The following is a 20,866-nucleotide window of genomic DNA, read 5'->3' as shown; positions in this document are numbered from 1 at the left end:
CGTTCACGTTCGTGTTGTTTTTCGGTACAAAGTAACCTTTGACCTGACTATCCTCCGGAATTGTGGTTGGCTTTGAGGGGGATTGGCGCGACCCTGGCTCATTGAACTTAATTAGATTATTCTTCGTGTGCTTGTGCTTGATCTATTTTCATAAGAGGCTGGTGCAAGTTCGGTCCACATATGGGTATTGTATCCAGCTGAGATGGACCGTGATCTTTGAGGACATTGCGGTAGACCCGATAGTTAGTTAACTAGTTAGTCCGTATGTCGTACATTGTACTCCGGACCTAGGCGAAATAGATGATATTATTTGTCGAGCCGGTAACCCCTAATTGGGCCTCGTGGAATCGCGTGCTGCTGCGCCAAAGATGGCGAGGTCATAGACACAAGGCTAGTGGACTTATATTATAGTTCACGATTGGCTCCAATTTGGCTTTCATCGCACCTTCCCCATTGGACCTTATTTACCAAGTTTGGATTTACCTCGGATAACAAAGATACCGGATCGGCAATATAAACATAATGATAATCCGAAATGATGGGCACGAGAGTTTTGCTGGGATTCGCGCCAAGATAGAAAGCAAATTGTCTTCGTTAAGCAGAAGGTGACCGAGCGGCCGACTGCATGTGCCTTTTCCAGGTCCACTATACCTCGTACAAGCAAAATCAAACCATTCCCTCATTTTGAGATATATTATTGACGGAGAGCTGAAATTGATTAGAAAATTTTAACCCACTCTGGTACATCTTTCTCAAATTTTGGTAGATCACTATAAAGCGAACGCGCAATACGGAAAGCGAGAAGTGTGGGACGCGAACCTAGCAATGACGGCATAGACTAAACTATGAGTCTCAGGTAAGAGACACATCCACATATGTATTCTTAGGAAGTTGATTTATGAGGGTTCCTTCCAAGGTTGGGGTGAAATTCAAAGGTTTCGAGTTACCGTGTGAACGGTAAACCTTGGAAGAACTCGGGACAAGGCAACAAAGTACAAATTCAATTTATCCTCTTTCGGACAGACTTTTGTACATTTTTGTATGTATGTTGTACAGTACCCGGTACATTGAAATTGTAAAGCTTCAAAGTGGACCTTTTTCCTTTCCTTACACTACGGGTATTCTCCACTCTGTTTTATGCCCTAAGCCCCGTCAGGTTTAGCGATGTAATGAACAGCCTTGCAGCTCCGGTTACCTTTGCTGTGTGAAAGAAGTCTTGCGAGAAAAATGACGGATAGATTAGGTCAATTGATCCGATTTGGAAGGATTCAACACTATCCTGTAGTCCTAGTCACTAAAACTGGTCGAACTGTGATGGTCAGTGGCAACTTCAAATTGAATTGAAAGAAAGCTAAAGAAAAGGGGCGGGGAATAGGGGAGTGAAAAAAACAGTCTAACCATGGTTTGAGCCTCCGCTGCCCCAGTCAAGCTGTGTATGTTGAACTATTCCCAAAGGGGCCATATTGTCTTGAATCCCCGATCCAGTCCGCGTGGTGAATAATAATTAGCATCTTCCTTATTCGCGGTGGAGTTTCACAACGATTCTGTAGAACACAGGACAGAAGAATCGATTCACGGCAGCCTTGAGAGATATCTATTTATGTTTAGAGGAAGGGAAGAGACTACAGAAACTCGCAAATGGCTATCCTATGGAGGCAATTTCGGAAATTAGATGTACGTAAATCCGTGGCACTACTTCATATGGAGTACTCGTACTCTGTACTAGTTGCAGGGTTTGCGCGCATTTCATATCAACTTCATGCACCTCGTCCACTACCTAGAAATGTTCTTCAACTTAAGGACCAAGAAGAAGAGGGAAAAAAAACCTGTGTAGTGGATCTGTTTCTGCCAAACACAGAAAAACCTTTGTGACATTTGTATAACTCCCCGCAGAGGGGCCACGAAACATCAAATTTTCACCGGTCAAGAATGCAGTTTTTTGCCCGATACATACGGAAATAAATATGTATGTGGGATTTCGCTGCGATATACAACCGAAGAGTCTCCGGAATCCAATGTATTTGAATATATAGACAGTAATTCGGTTCCAATGCAATAATGGTTCAAGAGATATCTAAATGGTATTTAAGGTTCTATAAGTTTACCTACGGAGTAGAAATTATAGCGATGATTATAGCCACTAAAAACCTACATGTAGGTATCTGAGAAACATAGCCACAAATTTCAACTTCTTTGTGCGTACGGTATCCGCACTATCCGACAACCGCCACAGTTCCGCCACATCTTCTTTTCACCTTAGGATGGACAGTGGAGCGGAAAATAATCAGATATAGCGGGGCGGAAGAGAAAATGAACTCGCGCATACGTACAACATACATTAGACATACATTAGAACCATGTTGCAATGGAAACCAGACGGTGAACAGGAAAGAAAAAGCGGTGGGGATTTCGATCTTTTCCAATAGTACCATGGTTGATATATCCCGGCACGGCCCTAGGATAACCGTTGTTGAAGGTGGAGTTTGGGTTACGTCCACGGGTACTGCGTACTCGGAATTGGCGATGATTCCATGGTTCAGCAGGCGTGTGATGTCGGAAGGCATTAATTCGGAGTAGAATGGATCCATCTGCGAGGCGAGAAAAAAAAAGACCGGATCCCACACTTACGTTTGTATCGGGTTCTTTTGTTGGGTTTTTCTGTGGGCTGTATCATACTAGGGTGTTTTGTATAAACTGCAAGTCTCGGAAACTGGTCTCTAGATACGGAGTACTCTGTATGGAGTATGAAATGTACCGATATGGGATATCAAGTATGAATTAGATAGTGCTTGTATTGTGTGTATATAATGCACATAGTATCCACTTGAAAAATAATTACCCTACACATCAGTTATCAGTGATGATATTTTGATGCAGAACATGTAGCTGGTACATGATCTGATGAGATATCTAATATCCAGTCCACACCGCTCTCAAACAAACGAGTAATGTCTGCGAAATGAGCATTGATCTACATTAGAAGCAGAAATCCGAGATGATGGTTTGACGCCTCCTTAGACTAATGAACTCCCTGTATACCCCGTATGTTGCAGTACAGAATACAATATGTCTAGTAGAAGGATATTCCCCTTGCAGAAAGAAATATACACATCTACGGCAAGTGAAATAAGCCACGTGGAGGGAAATCGAAGGGTTATATTGCTGTCTCTTGATTTGCAGGGTCATGAGCAAGGGAAACCACATCTATATACCGCGCCCCATCGGGGCGAGAACTTGCAGGAACCGGGGAAACCAACCGATGGCAGGCTATTTAAGTTTTGCTCATTCATAGACAAGTGAACACCTCCTTGAAGACTTGACTTGCATTGCTGGGTGTTTGCGGGTGAGGTTCTACTTGCCAAACACCCAACAAACAAGGATCAAAGCACCCCTTGAATTAACCGAAGCGCTTCTAACAGGCAGTTCTCTATCCAAAGAACCATGTTGAGTAAAATGCCTGTGATTAAAATAAATGAGAGGTTGAAACTCACACCCAAAAATAGATCAAATTGCAACTAATCCGCTACGGGAAGCTAAAGGGTCCGGGGCCAATAGAAGTGCCAGACCAAGTCCAGACTCAAATTACAACATATGCCCATCGCCATATGCGCGCGCTTTAAAGTTACCCTCATCCTTTAGACTGCTTCATGCTGTCGGTACTTGAAACATGGGGCGAGACATGCGTCAGGAGACAAATATGGCCAGACGTGGTTTTGCAAGGCTCTTCTTCCCCTTTTTAGGAGGTACGATACCGCCCCGGCTGGGCGCATCGGAAGCACATCGGCCAGGTACTAGTTTCCAAGCCATCCGGGCAATCTCTGTGGACACATGTAAATCATCTCTTACTGAGTAAGTACTAATTTGATGAAACTGTGCGCGGCTGCAGTGGGATGCGCCCCATTGCGACCACGTAATTGCTGCATGGGCCTAGTCTGTCTCCGGAGCCCCTTTTTCCTTGAATAGCTTTACAAAGCTCGTTTTAATCCAATTGTTTCCGACAGTTGCGCCTTCCTAGAATGATCTAGGAGACCTCATGGAGTACGGAGTATCAGGCTTGTACATGGGTGGGACAGAATCCCGATAATTGCCCTTTACTTTTTTACTGGGTAGTACAGGTCATCCCCGCCATTTGGGGGCGAACTACTTAAGTAGGCAACAGTAGGATACAAAATTAGGTACATAGTGCTATCCACCCACATGGATAATATATGCAAATCAACTAGAATCCCGGAGTACACAAGTACATACAACTTAACTAGGCATTTGTCTAAAATGAAAGTATTTGGATAGGGGTATCTAGAATTGATTGACGCAATAAGGAGGAATACATGGTGCCAGACTCATCAGGGTAAAAGGCCTCCACAGGTATGAGGTCTAGGCTCTTATGCAGCTGACATTTGATTAAGAATGAAGAGGTACTCCATACAATTCATCTACAGTACGGAGTACATATTACATTAAGCCTGGGAGATTAATTTAACTGGTATGATACAACAAAAGTCCCTGGCATGTTATGTGAGTTTCGAACAAGAATCTGAATGTGCAGACCGAGAGTGTTCGTGATCTGCTCTCTGCATATTAGCTGTGTCTATCATTCAAATTTCTTAGTTTGATAGTCCCTTGCTTTGCTACGTTGTACAGTCCCGACGGCACCCTTTAATGGCCATCGCTTATCTTTTCCCCCTTTCTTTCCCTGCTAGTCTTGCACGAGGCGGGAATACTCTGTTGTCGATAGGGGATGGATCATTGCTTCGGCAACTGTCATCCCCGGTTTAAATGTGAAGGCGCCAACGAATGATTCGAACTGCATTCCTTGAAGAAGTTAAGCAAGTGAAACGTATGGATCCACTACTCCATGCTAAATGTAAAGCCTGATTCGCGCTGTCGTATATCAAGCTGCACTACTCCGTACTCCGGAGTAGTATTCCGTATAGACCGGTCAATTGTATCCGTTTACTTTGATGTACACATCCTGTGCATGTCATTGAGAAACGGCCGAGTCGCATGATAATCGATATTTCTGGGTCTGTGGATATGCGATTGAGTGGCTGAGGTTAATCCCTGGACCTTACAGAGCGCCCTCATTGAACTTTTTTATTGTAAGGGGATGAGGTAAGGGGAGATGATGGAAATCTCCGAGTCGCAATTGTATAGAGCAACAGGGATATGATTCGCAGATATTGACCTGGAGAATTTACGCATCGAGTAAAGAGTGGGATTCTCACGGCTAAACCAGTCAATCCTGATGAGTCGAGACGTCTACAAACCTTATCTCAGGTCGAGAAGCTGGGGACAAATCAAGTGCATCTCCAGTGGTGTCACAGGCGGCAGATGCCGTAGGGATGAGTTGTAAAGTGATACTCTGTACTCTGTACAAAAAAAGAAAAAAACCCAAATTACATATACGCGTTGATCCAAATAGGAATTAATTAAAAGGTGATTGTAAAAGAGAGGAATTGGGAAAACGTGCCCAAATTTACGAGAACCTGCTTTTGCGACCGAAGACCGAATCTTGGAAAATATCCCCACATGGACTCGCAGGAGACCGAGATCCCTGCAAGACAAAGGAGGCTCGGATTATCAATTTAGGACAACCCAAGCACACCCCAGCTGAGGTACGCGAATGGGGGGAAACACGCGAGATGAAGTCAACACCAGGACAATCCCAGGCTTCTGGACCAGTCAACGCCCGCAGCCCGCAGACCCTGGAACGCGCGACCGTATCGGAGGCCTCGTACGGAGTAAGAGAGCCCAGCCCATTGCAGCACTAGTAACCAAGGTGCTGGATGACGAGCCAACAATGGCTGAGATTGGCCTTAATACTTTGTCGATCAGGAGCTTTTTTCGGGGCCGGAACTCGCAGTTGTTCTTGGCTCCATTTATCTTTCTTTTTTTAATTCTTTTTTTTAATTCTTTTAGAATAGGAAAATGCAATAGAATTTCGGAGAATTATGGACAGGTACATACAAAAAGTATGTATTAGGACGAAAATTGTAGGGAAATGGGCTTTGAAATGGTTGAAATGGCTCGGTAGCGACGGAGATCTCTCCACCGTCGAAGAAACTCCTTCAAATTACTAGTCTAAGAAAATGACTGGGTCGCGGCATACGGTTGAAAACGCAATATTCGAGTTTCAAAAGTTATATGCAATGGTAGACACATCGGATTTCTGGAGTTCTGGAACACGAATACTAGTACTCGATAATTTTTAGTTATTTTAGTTTTAGTTGTTTTAGTTATCAGGTTAGTGAAATGTACGAATATCCTAATTCGGGTATCTCTGTTCCTGTGCCTATGTGCCTTGTGCCTGTTCCCACGTTTGAAACCTCTGAAGTTCTAAATAATCACTACAGTTTCAAGCAGTTTTTGCAGGTTTCAACTCCTGTCTTATATCCTTGCAGAGAGAAAAGAAGCCCTAGTTACCTATCAAAATTACCGATCTTCCCCTGGGATACGTAAATTATGGAACATACTGTAAATTTACTGTACATTTACTGTACACTGTATGCTAACCTTCAGCCTCCACTTGTCTCGTGGATTACCGTACAACCCATACAACCAGCTCTCTCCGTGTGTATCTCCGTGTCTTCTCAGCTTCTTAACCTCTTCCTTTTCCTTCTTTCTCTTCCCACACCCGCCTGGAGAGAGAAAGTCAAAAATCTCCTCCTTGTACCTCTCTCCTTCTCTTCTTCATACCCTTTTCTCTTCCCTTTTTCCCCCCCTCTCTCCTCCCCTGCCAATCCTACGGAGACCCCAGAGTCTGGTCTACTGGCTGAGTTACGGTTCGACGACATTCCAGTCGACGCAATCTTATTTAGCCCGCTGTACTAGCACTCAAGTCGAGTCGATTTCACTTTCGCACTTGACCTTCCAATTCGACGTTTGTTAACTCAAACGGCGATCCTTCGTCCTTGTCCGCCCGGTGCCTCCCTGATCCTTCGGACTTTTGACGATTTGGACCCTCCTGTTCCAGCTCCTGCCGGTTAGACGAGCGACAGCGTAGGAAATCCATTCAAGTTGACTTTTTGTTGATACGAATTCGTTTTCGGTATCAGATTGACATTGAGCTTCAAACTTTGGGTAAGAAATTCCTTTTTTTTTTTGGTGCTTTGAGGTGTGCATGGTGTCAAGGTCAGAACGCCCCCGATGGATAGACGAGCAACGGATACTCGAATTTTCTCAACATGAGCCAAGAGATTGAATGAATTTCCACACGAAAAAAAATCCCTTTCCAGAGTGCATGAAAAATTGGCCCACCAGACATAATCATGGCATGGCCTCAAGGCCATGTCCAAGCATCCAGCAGCCCCAACCTCATATACCTCCGATTTTGCTTCATTTCCCACCCGAGACAACACAACGAGAGTCAGATATGGGGAGTAGCAGTTTATTGAGTGATGAAGGTTGCTGTCCATGCAGACGGCAAATTATGTTCTCAACTACAATTGTGGAATGCATATCTTTTTGCTTGACATGCAATGTCTCGTCAGGGTCCCACCAACTCTGTGGATTGCTTCTATATCCCCGCCAGGTGTGGGAACATTTAAGGGGTCGATGAAAATCTCATACTCTTATTGGACATACCGGATATTGGGGCGACAATCAGGCTGTGACACCACATACCTCATTGCGCTTAATTGTTTCCTGCTGTCAATTGTTGATTGTTGATTGCCATTGTCTTTTGGACCGTTGACTGCTGCCAATGCAATTGACGAATAGATGACTGACATGGTTGCCTATTTTAGGATTTGTTCATCTGAATCTTCGATATAAACACACTTGTCTCCTCAAGTGGACTTCATCCTTGAATCTCTAGCACATCTTCCATCTAAGAATCTCTATCAGTCTCTTCACTGAGCCTTGTTCTTTCAACTCGTTAATTCGTGAAGTGTGAGTTCTAACCATTCCGTTACCAAGACATCACCCCTGATGATTGTGACCCCCTTCATAGGGTTATTCTCCTGCACTCCACATTCCGCAGCACTAGCCTAGGGGTGAAGACGTTGACTCGTACTTCATCTCTTCGTTGGTATCCAACAGAATCCTAATTCACCGGATCATTCCTGCCTAGATGCCAGTCTTGCCGTCACGGTAAGGGTTGCATTGTGCCCTCTACCCGAAGGCTCTTTTCTGGGTTAGTACTTCTCCGAAGGAGTGATGACCCTTCCCGTCTCCTAGATGGATATCGGCGTACATCTCTACACTCTACCTTGTTGTGCTTTTCCCCTCTCGCACTCTCTTGCTTTCCCGTCACTTCGACGCTATAATTTTTTTAATCATTTCTTTTTACATCGGCCTCCGCTAATATTAATTTCTTTCAGCCTTACCTTTGAAGACTTCCTCCCGGCCACCTTTTCCCAGCATTCGAACTATTGTTTCACGCTGATCCACTCCTTAATCGTTACAACTTTTCTCGTCATTCATTCCAATACACTAATACCACGACTGTCACTCTCTTAATTCCGTCGTTGCCTGATAGACCCGTTCTTCAGGCTTCCTTTCATTGAAACTCGGCAAACATACATCAACTTGTGCTTCACACTTCGGTCGGTCCAAGTACTTTCGCAACCATGGATTACCACCGCAACTACCGTCCTTGTCCCACCTTCTTCGTGGAGGAAGAGTACGGAATGGAAAGTCGTATGCGGCAAGAGCGACAGGCGAAGCAGGAACATGACAAGCAGATGGCTCGCGAGCGCCAGTATGTTATGGCAGATGAACTGTCCAATCTCACAAGTGAACAGCTTCGGGACGATGTCCTGAGTCACATGTTGGAAATGGATGTGAGTTTTTATCAGATGCGTTTGTTTCCCAAGGTTATACGTTGCTAACCTAATCATTACATAGACCCAAACCCTTCCCGACGTTGAGTCCATTGACATCCAAACCGAGATCCAGTGGTTCATGCGACCATACCTTCTTGACTTTTTGATCGAGGCCCACACTGCGTTCCAGCTGTTGCCATCCACCTTGTTCTTGGCGATCAACCTTCTAGACCGATACTGCTCCAAGCGTGTGGTCTACAAGCGCCACTACCAGTTGGTTGGCTGTGCAGCTCTACTCATCGCGGCCAAGTACAATGACAAGAAGGATCGTGTCCCCACCATCAAGGAGTTGAAGTCGATGTGCTGTTCTCTTTACGACGACGATATGTTCACTCAGATGGAATGGCATGTCCTGCAAACTCTTGGCTGGTCCATTGGACACCCGACTGTGGATGCTTTCTTGCAGCACGCTGTTCTGGATGACGCTTACGACCCCGAAGTGGAACACATGGCTCTGTACATCCTGGAGATTGCCTTGTTCCATCGGGACTTTGTCGCTAAGCTATCATCTGAACTTGCTCGTGCTGCTCTTGCGTTGTCTCGCTGCATTCTTAACCGACCGCAGCCCCGTCACACCCACTGGTCAGCGCAGTATGACTCGATGACTCTTGTTGCCTTGTCTCAACAGTTGCACCAGCCCTCTACCGTCGTCGCCCGAAAGTACGCTTCTGCTCACTACTCTCGGGTCTCGAAGGTCATGGAACACTTCCTCAACCGCCAGGCTTCGTTGGCAACCTACGCCCGTTGCACCCCTCCGGTCGAGACTCCTATCGAGTCCAAACCGTACAATGGGGAGATTGGTCTTGCCACCCCTCAGAAGTCTCAGCAGTTGACAGCCATTCCTCATGGTTACCTCACTCCTCCCATCACACCGGACAACGAGGCACTTGTGCATGCCCATACCCAAATGGCCAATCACGATATCAACCGCGGAATGCCCACCGCCCCCCATGGCTGTTCCCCTTCCCCCGTACCATCCGCTGAGATGCAATACATGAACAGCGAAGCATACCAGCAACAGCAGGAGGCTTTGTACATGGCTCAGCAAGCAGCACTCCAGCAGTTCCCTATGGCACCTACCCATATGGGAATGAGCCAGACCTATCAGGGTGGGATGTAAAAGAAACGACGGAACGAACAGCAATCCAAATGATATTTGGTCATTGCACATATTTCCAGCACTTCATTTCATTTCTCTCATCTTCATAGAATGACTCCAAGGAGCATCTGATTCCGCATTGATTCACCTCGATATTCCATCTTAATACTCAATGCGCGCCACACCCGCTTGTCGACCTGTGCCATATCCCCCGAACTCGACTGCATCCACTTTCGTCCTTTACGCTTTGCATTCGGCTCTGGTTCCGCGGAATCAGAGTCGAGACCAGCCCTTCACTTCATGTTCCAAAAATTGCATACCCATTTGCTCCTTATACCCATTAGTCTTGGGTCATCAGTTGCACTTGATTTAACCATCTAGCATTGCGAGCGCGAGCCATGTTGATTTATTTGTTTCTCAAGAATACATTTTGCTGCTTTCTACTCCCCTCGTCATATTTACTTCTCTTCTATTTGTCAAGGAATACCATGCACCCTTGACACTTTGTATTTTGCGCACCAATTGGTGCTGCCTTTTTGATATCCCCAACCCCTCCCCTCCACGATCCTTAGCAGTCTAGCTGCTTTCCCAATCGCGTCCCCAGTCCCCAACCCCCACCCCTACCCCTACCCCTTTGCCCTCGAAAACCCCCAAACCCCGTTTTTCATGTGCCTCATTTCCCACGTTGCACAAAAGATGCAACGTGCTTGAATCCGCCCCTTGTCTGATGATACCCAGATATCTCACATGCCAGGAGAGCGGGCTCATAGAGGTGACAAAAAAAAGCAAAAAAAGTGTGAAAACCCGGAAAAAATCATATGTCTTCTGGGGAGGAAAGGCCACCGAGTCCATATTTCGTCGGACTTACGGTGCCTTTTCTTTTCCCTCTGCTCTCCTCTTCCTTTGTATCTAGCCTTTGACACATGCCCTGAACGCTTATCCGTCATCCATTAATGGAGATGGGAGGCCAGGTGCCTTTTTCTTTTATCTCTTGTGTGGATTTGAGAATGGGGTTGTCGGTTTTGCCGCTTGGCCCTGAAATATATCCCATTTTCAGTGAATCTTTGGATGCTGTAGAATTGTGGTCTTTCTTCAGTCTTGTAGAGTATTTTTCTTTTTCATAGATTTGCTGTGCGCGAGCTACTCCATGGTAGCCATCGTTCTATCTCGTCCATGATCAATTGTTGGGAATCTGCCGCCTCTTGTCTGGATTTCACCTTCGATGCCCATTCTCTTGCTCTGGGTATATTACTAGTGTTAGCCCTCTATTTTGTTGTCGTACTTCCCACCAATATTCCGGCCACTCGGACAAGGTGTTATATATATTTTACCGTGGTCGAGGTTTGTTTGTATAGTATAGGATATATTTGTGGACCAACTTTGTCCAAGTCACAGCCAACACACTATCACTATATATCAAAGGCTATACTGTTCAATCACACATAACTTCCCCGCTTACCCCCAATCTTTGCCAATTGCTGCTGCAGCTCGAAAAGAGGATGAACCAGTTAGGATTGGGTGCTGCATATGACACTTTCCATTCTTAGCTAGAGACTTCTATGGCTGAATTGGAGGTAGATCATTGGAAAGGCGCCATATTCCTTCATATTTGCTCATAACACTAGGTTTGCAGTTACAGTAGATAACGTGTTTGGAGCAACTATCATTAGTTGGGTAGATAACAGATAACAGGCGACGAGGCAAATTGGAATGTATATCTTCACAATTATTGTTAGAGACGGCACAAATATGTTAGAGAGGAGATTGCAGCCGAATTGACCTATTCATTATTATTCATTATATAAATATATATATGTATATATCATTCTATAAAAGTAAAAGAAGCACAAATCAAATGAATGTGAGATTCGATAATAAAACAATAATATTTCCCTCGAGAATACAATTTCGCTCATTCGCAATAAATCCAGATCCAGCAGATCCAATAATAATAATATAATACCCACGCTATGCATCGCAACAAAAGAAAACAAAATAGGGTGTCAGCCCAATTAGCCCTCACAGCATGACCATGCAGCTAGCTGCTTGGTAACCATGTCGAGGGACAAACATGTGTAGTTTCAACAGTAACCAGTAGAGTTGGAAGGGTAAGAAAGTAAAAGTTAGGGAAGAGTATAACTAGGAGATCACAAAGAGTGAACCCTAGCAGAGAGTAGAGAGACAAGAAACAAATAAAACGCCTCCAGAATAATGATACAAGGGGGTAAAGGGTGGAGACGCGAAAATCCGGGGAGACGCAGGGATTCAGGTTGAGGCAATAGTCAAAAAAAAGGGAAAAACGGCACAGAAGCTCCGAGAATCCGAATCAGACAATCTGACGTCCCGATTTGGTCAGGGGGAAAAAAGTGGAAAAAAGAGAGAAAAAAGGATGTCGGTGACGGTGACGAGAAGCCGAAAAAAGGGGGTTTTGGCGTCCAATGATCTCCCCAAATCGTGTTCGTCGATCATCGCCTCACTTTTCTTTTTTTTGGTCTTTTTGGTTCATTTTTGGTCTGGACCGCTTTTTTTTTTGGGCCTTTTGTAACGCGCGTGTAAAATGGGATCCGCGTCTCCTTCCGAGTTGAACCTATGCAGCAATTGAAGTAATTGCGTAGGCAATTCGAGTTTGTAGAGAGAACAACTACTTCCAGCGTTGTTTGTCCCAGTCAGACGGCCGCGTCTCGTCGTATATCCGGCCGCCCTTGTTATGGATGACCACCGGAGGTCTGCGGACGGGATTGGTTGCTAGGGTGTGCATTAGCTCGGGCTGAATCTGGAGATCGGGGACAGGGATGTGAGGCACTTGACATACTTAGACTTCGGACTTCGGTGGCGACCACCTGATCGTTGCTGCTGGCTCTGCTTGCCAGTGTGGAATTGGAGTCGTTCACTTTGTGCGGCATTGTGAATGGAGGAAGTGTAGGAATTGGGTTGTGGTTTGAGGTTTGAGGTTTGAAGATGGAGGTGGAGGTGAATAAAAGAAGGATATTAGGGTATTAAACAGAGGTAGAGAGATAGAGAGGTCGAAAGTAAAGAGGTAAAGAGGTAAAGAGGCTGAGAGATGAAGAGATATGTATAGAAAGCGTCCAAGGTGAGGCACACAAGTGTTGAACTGTGAGCAGAGATTATAACAATAAATAGGATATAGACAAAAGATGGAGGAAGATAGAAAGATAATAAAATATAAAAGAAGACAATAAGGCAGTAGTGATGTTGTTGATGTTGGTATAGTTTGAATGATAAGTTCGAGGGCGACGACTTCTTTTTGTATAGCCAACCATTCCATATTGAGCTTCACCCCGATCTACACTCTGGGGAACACACGTCGAGCTCCTCACTAGTGTCCAAAGAGGACAAGCTAAAAAGCTGGAATGGATCAGCCCCCTGACGTATTTGGTGCCTGGTAATAAGTTACTTAGGGTACTGTCTATAATTACTTGCCACGATTGAATCATTGATTGGCCTGAGAGGATCAATGGAAAGTAGGGCAGCCAGTGAACGAGTAGCCCTGACTTGGGTCCTGTTGGGTCCTGTCACGGTAATATTACCAATAATGATGAGTCAGCCATTCCCTATCCCGACTAGGTACCTAGGTAGAATGTACTATTTACAGAATTGGACTGGTCGTGTAACTAAAATATATCTCACTTTAATTATTTAATGCGTTGGGAATTCCTTCCTCACCGCTAGGTGGACTGCGCCAATGGCGGCTGGACCAAGTGCGTGTATATAAGCACATACTAGCATATTAAACATATGTTCTATGGAGTACTCTATGTAGCATTGTCCAGAAACGACCAAATAACCAGGGGGGAGGATTCACCGCAATTAGCACTCCACTGTGGTCCAGACATCTTAGGTCTCAATTATTTTTTTATTCAAACATATAGTTATGCTGTACTCATTTTTTTGGTCAATAGTCAGGCCTAATCTTGTTAGGCTCGGATGATCTGCCCGTCCCGATTCATACAAGGTCATCCCATGGGGAAAAATATTAATTATGAAACTTAGGTACATATACATCACCCTATAGAGCAATGCATAAACAACTCATAGTCTCGTTGGTAGTGCACGGATGTGCGTCATTCCATCCAGACCGAGAGATTCTGGCCCTAGAGTCAACCCTTTCCTGGTCAATCACTTTCCAAGCTGAGTATACCCCGGGTGGGCTTCCCCAGCAACGCCAGAACCAGCAATGAAGACTGCAAAGCCTGTGGATTACCTGTCCCCTCCCCCCTTCTGATTTGGTCCCGTGGACATACAACATAGATACCCCATACCGGATACCCATACCGTCCATGATTCTAGACCAGCCTCCCCCGAAATCGGGTAAATCGTGTCAGCTCGTCTATCCACCGCTTTCTCGCTTCATCCGATCTTGCCACCCATTCATGCTCCGCCGAATTCCCAATGTCCGTCGCGGTGCTTGTTGAACCATTGACATCGTTGTGCTGTGGAACGTCGTCACCGGCTGGTACCCGCGAGTGGAGCTCTCGGGTTTCACCTCGTCTGCCCCGGCTGTCCCGCCTGCGGATGTACTATTGCTGCTCTGTTCCTGCGTCATGGACATCCTGGCAGGTTTCAGGGTTGGCTTTGACGGGGCTGCCAGCCACGTGTAGCCATTGGGGTTTGTAGGCTCCAGCGTCGGCCGTGTTGGAATAAGTGGCCGTGGCTGAACACGGTGAGAGGAGAGAGTAGGTGGGACGATGCTTGCCCCCGAGCGTTGGTTCTGCGAGGGTAGCCCTTCGTATTTGCGAGATGGTGGTGGCTGGGGATACCTAGGTAGAACTGGTTCCCTCTTCTGGGATCCTGGACCTGCAAAAAAGTTGGATATGCTTGCTTGTGTGAGTCCGTCTTTGCGGCCTGCGTTGGTAACCGGTTTCGGTTTGTTTGCCCCAGCTGCATTTGCGTCTGCATTTGACGGAGGCTTTGAGGCTGACTCCGCGGGGGGTTCGGGGTTGGCCGCTATGTAATCCCGGGCAGATGTAAAACCCGTTGAAACGGTTGTTGGAATCGTAAACCCTGTCGAGTTGTTCATGGTATACCCGGTCGATGAGACGTAGGTAGTCGTTTTTGGCCCCTGATTCATGTCTGACCGCCGTCGCTTTGGATTGGGCTCGCCAGAGGCATCATGAGACGTAGATGTGCCATCGAATTTGCTGCGGTCTTCCTCGCCCTCGGCTGTCCATCGGTCGTCCAGCGTCGATGGAAGAAACTCTAGCCCCTTGTACATGTCCTCGAGAGATGGCCGAGGGCGACGCAGGATATCGGCAATTGCATACACCACCTTCTCATGAAGAGACGGTCCCGTTGGCCGAAAGCGCGCTTTGGTTAACTTGGGAGGAAGGAATGGCGTCAAAGTGGTAGCGCCATCTTCTCCTTCTCCTAGCCGGGGCTGTCGGATAGGAACACTCAGGTATAACAGGGCCTGTGCTCTGGTCATTGCGACATACAATAATCGTCTCTCTTCCTCTACCACCTCCGCACGCGAGTGAGGAATACTCCCATTGTATACTGCAGGAACAAACACGACTGGCCACTCCAGACCCTTGGCAGCGTGGATGGTTGAGATAGTGACTTTCTCCAGCGGTTGGTCGCCCTCCTTGGTTTCTTCTTTGGTTGTGATCTCTGTAGCCAAGGCGACATTTGCTAGGAACCGAGTGAGAGCCTCCTCGCCAGAATGTGCCTGCTGTTGCTGCACACCTTCGATTTCAGGGAGATCCATTTCTTTATCAACCTCTTCCTCTTCAAACGCAGCGACTTCAGTGGCTTGGTGCATCAATTCCTTAACATTTGCCCAGCGGCTGTCTTCATCAAGGGGGTAGGTTCTAATGAGATACTCCTGGAACGAGAGACGTTCGGCAATGAACTCAATCAGAATACGTGGGGCGGATGCATCCTCACACTCTTGCAACTTCTGCCTGGAGGCTTCAATCAAGTTAACCAAAGCGCAAAGTCCCTGCTCTGCGGCCTTTTGCAGTTTCTTCTCAGTTGAACGGCGTCCTTGGATGACATCTTTGATGAAGTCCCAAAGTGAAATTTTGGCCTTCTCTGCGCCGCTAGTCAATTGCTTGATTGTCTCATCGCCAATCCTTCGTGGTGGAACATTCACAATATTCATCAACGCGTCCGAATGCCCCGTGTGGCTCACAACCCTCATATAATTGAGAAGAATCTTGACTTCGGTCCGGTCAAAGAATTTTCGGCCTCCAACCATCTTGTACGGTATACCTGCTCTTCCAAAGGCCGTCTCGATTTGTGTAGACAGCGAAGCCGACCGGAGTAGGACGGCAAAGTCAGACATGCGCAGTAGACCACCGGTCATCGCTGCACATCGCTTGATCTCAAGTACCATCCACTGCGCCTCTGCATTGGGGGTTGGGAGTCTTCTCAGCACGGGCAAGGTCCCAAAAGAGTGCGTAGCCAACAGTGCCTTTGCAGGCCGACTTGTATCCTGCTCAATCACTTCCTGGGCTGCATTCAAGATAGAACCCGCAGAGCGGTAATTGTCTTCCAAGAGCACAACCGTCGTGTTTGAATATCGCCGCTGCATCCGTTTGAGATTCTGTATCTCTGCAGAACGAAAGCCGTAGATACTTTGATCGGGATCTCCCACAATGGTGATTCGTCGGTTCTTAGATGCGAAGAGGTTCATTAGTTCATATTGTATGATGTTAGTGTCCTGGAACTCATCAACCAAGACGGCCTGCACATTTGAGACACATTGTGGGTGGTCTCGGAGTAGATCTCCGCATCGCAGAAGGAGGTCATCATAATCCAAGAGATTGGAGGCTGCCAGTGCTGATTCATATTCACGATAGATATCAACTAACTCTAACTCCTCCGCTTTCGCTTTATCGGCTAGGGCATCAGGACTCAGTCCATGTGCTTTATGTCGAGAAATTCGGCCTTGTGCTGCCTTGACTTCAATGCTAGACTTCAGTCGTTTAATGGTTCTCTGCGGTCACAATTAGAGAAGATAAAACAAACCAATACAACATAAAAGTGTTAATCATACTCTGATAATTGCGCGGGTATCATCCGAATCCGCAATGCCAAACCCCTTCCGTAGGCCGATCAAATATCCGTACTTGACCAAGTAGCGGCGACAGATGGAATGAAAAGTGCCGAGAATCAAGCGCGATTCGAGTTTTTCTCCGATGAGTTTTGCGAGCCGCTCCCGCATCTCACGGCTGGCCTTGATAGTGAATGTGCAGCAGATAACATCTTGCGGTTGGTATCCGTGATGTGAGAGGAGGTACGCGACGCGTGCGGTCAATGTTTTTGTCTTGCCCGAGCCCGGTGGTGCGAGTACTTGCAGGATTGAACCAGATGAGGTGACGGCTTCTCGCTGGGCATGATTCAAGCCATCTAAGATCGGATCCATGACATGTGGGGTGTTTGAGCAACGCTCGGGTGCCTGTGAGGAGGAGACGCGAGAAAACGCGACGTCATGTGACACTTCCGCTCTATATTGAGGAAGTCGAATATTTGAAGAATTAATGGAATTTGAAGCTGTTAATTGTCTCTTGATGCTAAATTTGGATAATTTGGATACAAAATGGCATTAGGGGCGTAATTGTGAGACGACGACCCTCGAAGACCTCCGTAGAGTGGATAGTTGAGGGTTGAATAGAGGGAGGTTATGTCCAGCCTTGTAGTATAGACATCCTATATGCCTGTTTTGTCTTTATCGACTCTACGGTCCATATTGATACCCTTGAACGTTCCCATTCTAGTATAAAAATAGAAATTCGAATGTTTTAATAACCTGACACATACTAAAAATGACATTAAAATAGGCCATGAACTCATCATACTTTCCGCCTTCTTCCTATATTTTTATTAGATGCCTGGCAATATTTTGATAATCTTTGAATATCCCTAGTACATGTTAATCTCATTTTCTTAGACAAAGCGTAGATCACTGCTCTTGAATGTTGTAATCCGTGCTGTGTTTCACTATCTATACCGTAGGAAGAACAACCGACATGGACGAGTCTTTAGTAATCACTTCAAAATAGCTACTAAGCCTTATATTAACTAAGTTTTTATGGATACATAAATAGCGCCATACCTTAACTACATACTTGGTTCTGCAAGACTGACGGCCCCTCTGCCTAACTCTACCATGAAAGTTACCGAGATTGGAAGGCGATGTCTCGAATTCTGCTCCATTCAAAGAAACAGACGAACGGGAAGTGCAAATTTTATAGAATTGAGTTAACAAAACCCGGTCAAAATCCAATTAAGGCAGGTCGTAATATACCAATATCAGAAGGTTATGCCAAGCAATGTAAGCTCTCTTTCTCAAGGAGATATTACATCGTTGCAGCGAGACCCATGAAGAGGACTTCGAACATGTACACCATCTCGACTTCGGAGGGGTGAGGGGAAAGCCAATTGTTTCATTATGTCGATAACTATTGATAATCACTTGGCACACAGATGCGCCGTAGTGCTAGAACGGCACGGAGCGGATACGCGTATTTATGATTATCATAGGATTATAGTGGAGCTTTCTAGACAATGACTGCAGCCACCTGACCTTCCTAATACGTATTTTACGCCAGGATTTGACGCAGACGCCAAATTTCAAACCCTGTAAAGTTGACATGTGGTCATTAGACCGAGATGAGCTAAGTATCCGGAGTCCGGAGTTGGAATTTGGGACTTTTGCATGAAACGCAACTAAGTGAAAATTCGGATTTGAAATGCGTTTCCCGTGCCTCGGAGGTATCATTGCATGACTCGCTCACAGAGTCCCTTCCCATCTTCTGATATTTTGAGGTTTCTCTTTCAATTTTCACCGGCAGTGGGCCCGATGTCTCCCGCCCTTCCGGATCCCGACCTGCCTATCTGATACAAGCGCTCAAGCAAGGCGGGACAGGCCTGACGATTGCAAGGACGCACGGTCCATTACTGTGTGGCGAAGTCAGGAGTGCGCTGTGGTTGAAGGGTTTGTATTGGGTTGAAGTCGAGGTCATGTGAAGAAGAAGAGAGAGACGAGAGGATTTGGTCATTGGACCACAAGCAAGGTCCGATAAAGACTTATAGTAGACCTTCCACTTTTAGTATTAGTCGCTCGCCGCTTTATCGTAATTCTTATTAGGTTGCCTAGGCCCTGGTTGGTCCACCTTCTGCACGACATGACATTCACCTGCCTATAACAGAACCTTATCTCTCTCTCTCTCTCTATCTCTCTCTATCACAGCTCCACTCAATTAAAGCCTGAAAGGTCTTTTCTAGGCGACTAAACATTGTTGCCTGGCATACTTGGATTTGAATATACCGGAATGGGCATGTGAAAGTGAAGTTAGCGAGGTACTGGCTGGAATCTGCATAGTAACTCCCTATGCACAATTTCAATCAAATAAGTATACATATATAAAGGTCGTTAGTAAGAGATATGCAATGAAAGCTATTGTCACTATAGCTGCTATGCCTGGAAACTAGGGCGGAGAAAGAAAGAGTTGGTAGATGCGAAGTACACCTGCTGGGAGCGGGATGAATGAAATTGTTCTAGACTACCCCGAACAGAAAGGAACTGTAAACGTTGTAGGAACAAATATTTATGATACAAGAACAGTGAAAGTAGTGCTGCTCGGCAACATGTTAGTGTAACTGAAGTTCTACAGGAACATTCAACGGAACCTCAAGAGAACAAGGCTAATCATATGACATGTTGCTGATAGACGTACTTGGCTACGTCTCTATAAAGTGAAAGCAAGAAGGTGATCTACTTACTGCTATGGAGCTCTATATAGCTCCATGGGAACAAAAAGAGAGATCTGACTATAAATACATATTGACTTTTAGAGCTAGCACACGAAAACAGACATATTTCCAATTTGAGGACCCTAGGTAGATCTTGAGTTAGTACTTTTTGTGGCAGCCAGCTCGTGGGAGAATGCACCCACCATATAAACAAGATTGCGGTGAATGATACGCCAGGTACCAGTAGATTGACGTTGCCAGTTATCCTGATATTGGCCATAGGCATAGTCTACCTCATTCCCCTTGTCTCCTTTCCCGAAGTGGGCGGCACGGAAGTATGTCACCGACTTGGCTGTGATGGGAGAAAGTACATCGATCCGTTGTGTACCGTAAAGGTGTTGCGTGGTTACACATCCCAGGCTTTTGCTCAGCACAGATTGGATCGTTTTCAGAGGGGTCAACACGTTGAGGGGCGCCGAGTAGTTGGCTATTGCATCAGTGGTAAAGACCTTGCTAAGGGCATCGAAGTCTTTGCCATCAACAGCGAAAGCATAGATGGCTAGTGTATTCCGGATTGCCTCGATCGTGCCAGCATCGGTATAGACCTCGGGCGTGTAGCCACTAGCAAGGGATGAAATCTCGATTGGGACAGCATCGTTAGCCGTGGACGCCATAGTTGAGCTCGCGATGGCAAACGAGAATACGCAGAAAGAGAGGAATTTCATTTTTTCCACAGAAAAACCAGACAATCGCGTAGAAAGGCAAGGATAGAGCAATGATGTTGCTCTTTATTATAGCAGGCTTTTTTTCTCTTTATAATCCTGCGTTCACCAATCTTAATCTCAGGTTCTCTGAGCTCCGAGATGAAATGAACAGAATATCTTCGCTTATACGGAGCAATTGCTACTCATAAACTAGTGTCGGGCGAAAACTTGAACTAATGAGAACAGCGCGAAACGCTTAGCACCCAGAATGTCCAACAGCGAATATGACAGGACGATCCAAACCGAATCCGTTATGGAGAGCGCTGTGACAGGACAAAGACCTCGCTTCGAGCATTAGATCTCGAAGTGGGGACAGCAATGGTACATTTGTCTTGTCGGCTCCACGCGAGGCCCGTGGGCTTTTCTCCAATTCGACAATTTCCCTGGAGCTTAGTCCATCGGCTGTTGGCTGTGGCTGCGCCAACGACATTAAACGGAATACAAGCACAATCACAATATCT

The 20,866-nt window shown here is 46.0% G+C and overlaps 5 protein-coding genes across 5 annotated transcripts; 1 reads left to right on the top strand and 4 right to left on the bottom strand.

The window, feature by feature from the left end:
* Positions 1-8,522: 8,522 nt before the first annotated feature.
* N7487_004549 (uncharacterized protein) lies at positions 8,523-9,945 on the top strand (the record flags this gene model as incomplete). The annotated part of the gene is made up of 2 exons (XM_056872296.1): positions 8,523-8,783; positions 8,848-9,945. Exons 1-2 carry the CDS (start codon positions 8,571-8,573, stop codon positions 9,943-9,945), a joined length of 1,311 nt encoding a protein of 436 aa, XP_056730016.1. The 5' UTR covers positions 8,523-8,570.
* An 83-nt stretch (positions 9,946-10,028) lies between these two features.
* N7487_004548 (uncharacterized protein) lies at positions 10,029-10,324 on the bottom strand (the record flags this gene model as incomplete). The annotated part of the gene is made up of 2 exons (XM_056872295.1): positions 10,029-10,215; positions 10,299-10,324. 2 exons carry the CDS (start codon positions 10,322-10,324, stop codon positions 10,029-10,031), a joined length of 213 nt encoding a protein of 70 aa, XP_056730015.1.
* A 2,241-nt stretch (positions 10,325-12,565) lies between these two features.
* Positions 12,566-12,827, bottom strand: N7487_004547 (uncharacterized protein; the record flags this gene model as incomplete). The annotated part of the gene is given in 2 exon segments (XM_056872294.1): positions 12,566-12,726; positions 12,737-12,827. 2 exon segments carry the CDS (start codon positions 12,825-12,827, stop codon positions 12,566-12,568), a joined length of 252 nt encoding a protein of 83 aa, XP_056730014.1.
* Positions 12,828-14,272: 1,445 nt separating this feature from the next.
* Positions 14,273-17,311, bottom strand: N7487_004546 (uncharacterized protein; the record flags this gene model as incomplete). The annotated part of the gene is made up of 2 exons (XM_056872293.1): positions 14,273-16,882; positions 16,943-17,311. The coding sequence occupies 2 exons, from the start codon at positions 17,309-17,311 to the stop codon at positions 14,273-14,275; spliced, it is 2,979 nt and encodes a 992-aa protein (XP_056730013.1).
* Positions 17,312-19,784: 2,473 nt separating this feature from the next.
* Positions 19,785-20,315, bottom strand: N7487_004545 (nuclear transport factor 2 family protein; the record flags this gene model as incomplete). The annotated part of the gene is made up of 1 exon (XM_056872292.1): positions 19,785-20,315. One exon carries the CDS (start codon positions 20,313-20,315, stop codon positions 19,785-19,787), a length of 531 nt encoding a protein of 176 aa, XP_056730012.1.
* Between the last annotated feature and the right edge of the window lie 551 nt (positions 20,316-20,866).

The sequence above is a fragment of the Penicillium crustosum genome, assembly GCF_028827405.1.
Source record: "Penicillium crustosum strain IBT 35664 chromosome Unknown utg000002l_segment0_segment0, whole genome shotgun sequence".
NCBI lineage: Eukaryota > Fungi > Ascomycota > Eurotiomycetes > Eurotiales > Aspergillaceae > Penicillium > Penicillium crustosum.
This window is presented reverse-complemented; position numbering and strand designations above follow the sequence as displayed.